This window comes from Galeopterus variegatus, unplaced genomic scaffold, assembly GCF_000696425.1.
Source record: "Galeopterus variegatus unplaced genomic scaffold, G_variegatus-3.0.2 Scaffold10677, whole genome shotgun sequence".
Lineage (NCBI taxonomy): Eukaryota > Metazoa > Chordata > Mammalia > Dermoptera > Cynocephalidae > Galeopterus > Galeopterus variegatus.
Genome location: NW_007736788.1, coordinates 38,406 through 41,347, shown reverse-complemented (window position 1 = coordinate 41,347; position 2,942 = coordinate 38,406). Strand labels below are relative to the sequence as shown.

General features: G+C 36.2%; 1 protein-coding gene across 1 annotated transcript in view; it reads left to right on the top strand.

The window, feature by feature from the left end:
- Nucleotides 1-2,027: 2,027 nt before the first annotated feature.
- The window catches only part of COPB2 (coatomer protein complex, subunit beta 2 (beta prime)), a 23,983-nt gene continuing 23,068 nt past the window's right edge, over nucleotides 2,028-2,942 (top strand). The window contains exon 1 of the mRNA XM_008594378.1: nucleotides 2,028-2,180. Coding sequence (XP_008592600.1) covers nucleotides 2,028-2,180 — 153 coding nt within the window. The remainder of the gene's footprint in view (nucleotides 2,181-2,942) is intronic.

Genomic DNA, 2,942 nt, shown 5'->3' with positions numbered 1-2,942 from the left:
TTCCATTCAGTGAATATTCTGACTGTCTTAAGAATGGGATTATTTATTTACTTCTCCTTCCCCCCTCCATGCTCAGTGTCATGACATGCAGATAACTTTCAATCAACCATACAGATTATAGATTATATCAAGGAAATATTTGTAGTCAACTTTTGATTACGCATATGAGAGTATGCATCTTACAGATTGTCTGCCTTAACTTTATGTTTCATTCTCTTTTACCTGAGTAAATACAGTCGGCCCTCCATATCTGTAGGTTCTGTAACTGTGGATTCAACCAATTGCTATTAAAAATATTTGGGGGGAAAAATTGTGTCTATACTGAACATGTATAGACTTTTTTTCTTGCCATTATTTCCTAAAAAAATACAGTATAACAACTATTTACATAGCATTTACATTATATTAGGTTTGTAAGGAGTGTAGAAATGATTTAATGTATACAGGAGGATATGCATAGGTTACATGCAAATACTATGCCATTTTATATCAGGGACTTGAGCATCCAAAGATTTTGATATCCACGGGAGGTCCTGGAACCAATCCCTCATGGATACTAGGAGGTGACTGTAGTATAGCCTTCAAATTAGTTTATCTTATATTTTCCACAGTCTTTCTAGACTGTCTTTACTTTTTTCTTCCCACATTCAAAACATATAGTTAACACTATACCATATAGTTATATGTCTACTTATAGTATAGTAATTATCCTCAACATCTAAAGTTAAGTTCTTGAAATCTAGGTAAAATTCACATTTGAGGAATTTAAGATGGCAAAAATAGGATTAGGGAACCAAGGTCAGGAGTAAACCTAAAAACACGCTTATACTCAATATAATGAAATTGCACACTAAACCAAGACCCCATCAGTGACATTTTATACACATTGACATTTTGTTCTCTGCTGTATCCCAGTGCCTATAACATACCTGACACAAAGCAAGTGCTCAGTAATTAAGAACTAATGAATAATAAGCATTCCATTTATCACTAGTTCAGAATTTTGTTCTCTGCAATTTCAGATCTTTATCTTGTGAATTCCTTTTGTTTTGATGCAGATAATATGCATGCTAAGTGGCTTTTTTTCCCTAGTTCTCCATCCAAATGTTTAAAACGCTTCTGATTATGCTTAACAAATATGTTAATGTCCTCTCCCTCTAATTCTTCCTAGGGATTCCCTCCATCAGTTCCATTTACCCATCACTGTTGTGTGTTCTAAGCCTAGGTGTACTTCCTTACCTTTCTCTAGGCTTTACTGTAATGTACCTCTGCTTTATCTGGGTCATCCACTTTGTCTCCTTTTTCCGCTTTGTACCTTTCCATGCCCTCTGACAGGACTGTCTGCTTCTCCTTTCAGTTTATTTCACTGATAATTTCGTGTTCAATTTCCCTTTTCTCCAAGAATGAAGAGGACAAGGATTACCCTAGTCTTATTTCCCACTGTTGCTTCAGTGCGTAGGGCATAATCTGGCACAGTGTCAGGTTCATGATAGATACTCAGTAAGTCTTTGTTGAATGATTGATTTATCTTTGGTTCTCCCTGCTTTTTTTCCTATATTTATCACCAGAAGGAGTTATTTACCACTCATGTATATTAAAAGTAAAATTCTTTAGAGAGCCAAAAAGGTTTTTGGAGATAAATTCAAATGTACTTGAATTTCAAATAAGGAAATATTATATACTCTTTGAGGTGGTGGATCCAGTGATGTAAAAAAAAAAAAAAAGTTTTAGAATGCAAAGCCAACCTTCTGATTAAATTATTAAGCAAGCCTTTTTTAACCATGGTTATCCTCAGTTTACTTATCTAAAATGAAGATGATTTTGTTACCTTCCCTAAATCACGGGATTGTCAAAAGGATCGAATAAAATTAGATAAAATTGTGTATGAGACCTATAAAGTACCATACATGTAATAGTCATCATTTTTCTAACTTACATTGGGTATTTATATGTACTGCATTTGTATCGTTTCTTCTTTAGATGGTTTAGCTTCTAGAGGGCAGCCACAACACCTGTTTTGTTGAACCATGACTGTTTGTTCTGCAGCTGCTTTACTTTTACTTTTTAACAGCTCCCTGGATTTGTTGGCTTCTCATGAGCTTTCATGGATTTTTATGCTATCTTATAGATTGCATGTTCTCTCTGCTCTCAATGTCTGTGTCATAGTAACGATTGTACAGGTTAGAGCTGATGTCCCCATTCATTCAGTCTTTGTCTGAAAAGTCCTTGAAGTTTAGTTTGGGAAGCCAGAGTAGGCTCAACAGTTCTTGTGACCTAGTCATTATTGTTTTTTTTTTTTTTTAGTGCACATGGTTGATGAGTCAGTAAGATTGTATTGTGTTCCTTAGTTATTTTATTACTGCTCTCTGATACAAAAAGAGGGATTGAAAACTGATAGTTTGATTTCACAGGTTTTTTGTTTGTGTTTTTTCCTTTTTGTCTTTTTTCGTGACTGGTAACGGGATCGCAACCCTCGGTGTCGCGCCCGCACCGCGCTCAACCAGTGAGCAGACGGGTCTCTATATGGGATCCAAACCCTTGGCGGGAGCGCCGCCGCACTCCCAAGTGCCACACCCTACTGAGTGCGCCACTGGGCCGGCCCCTGATTTCACAGTTTTAAAGAATAGACATCAAAGTGGGAGGACAAAGACATGCACTCACTTCTGTTCTTTCTAGGAAGGTCTCCTAGTTTTCTGCCTTTAGTCTATCTATGTATCTAATTCCACCCTGAGCAGCTGGAAGGGACATATAAATGACTGTGTTTTTATATTTTACTAAAAAAGAAATAAATGGCATTTATATGGAAGCATATTGCTAAAGCATGCAAAAGAATTGTACCGTGTTTATGGGTTTTAATTTTAAAAAGAGACTAAGGGCTAACTTATTTAACAAAAACATATTACACACTAGTTGTATGCCAGCCACTGTTCTAGGCTCTGGGT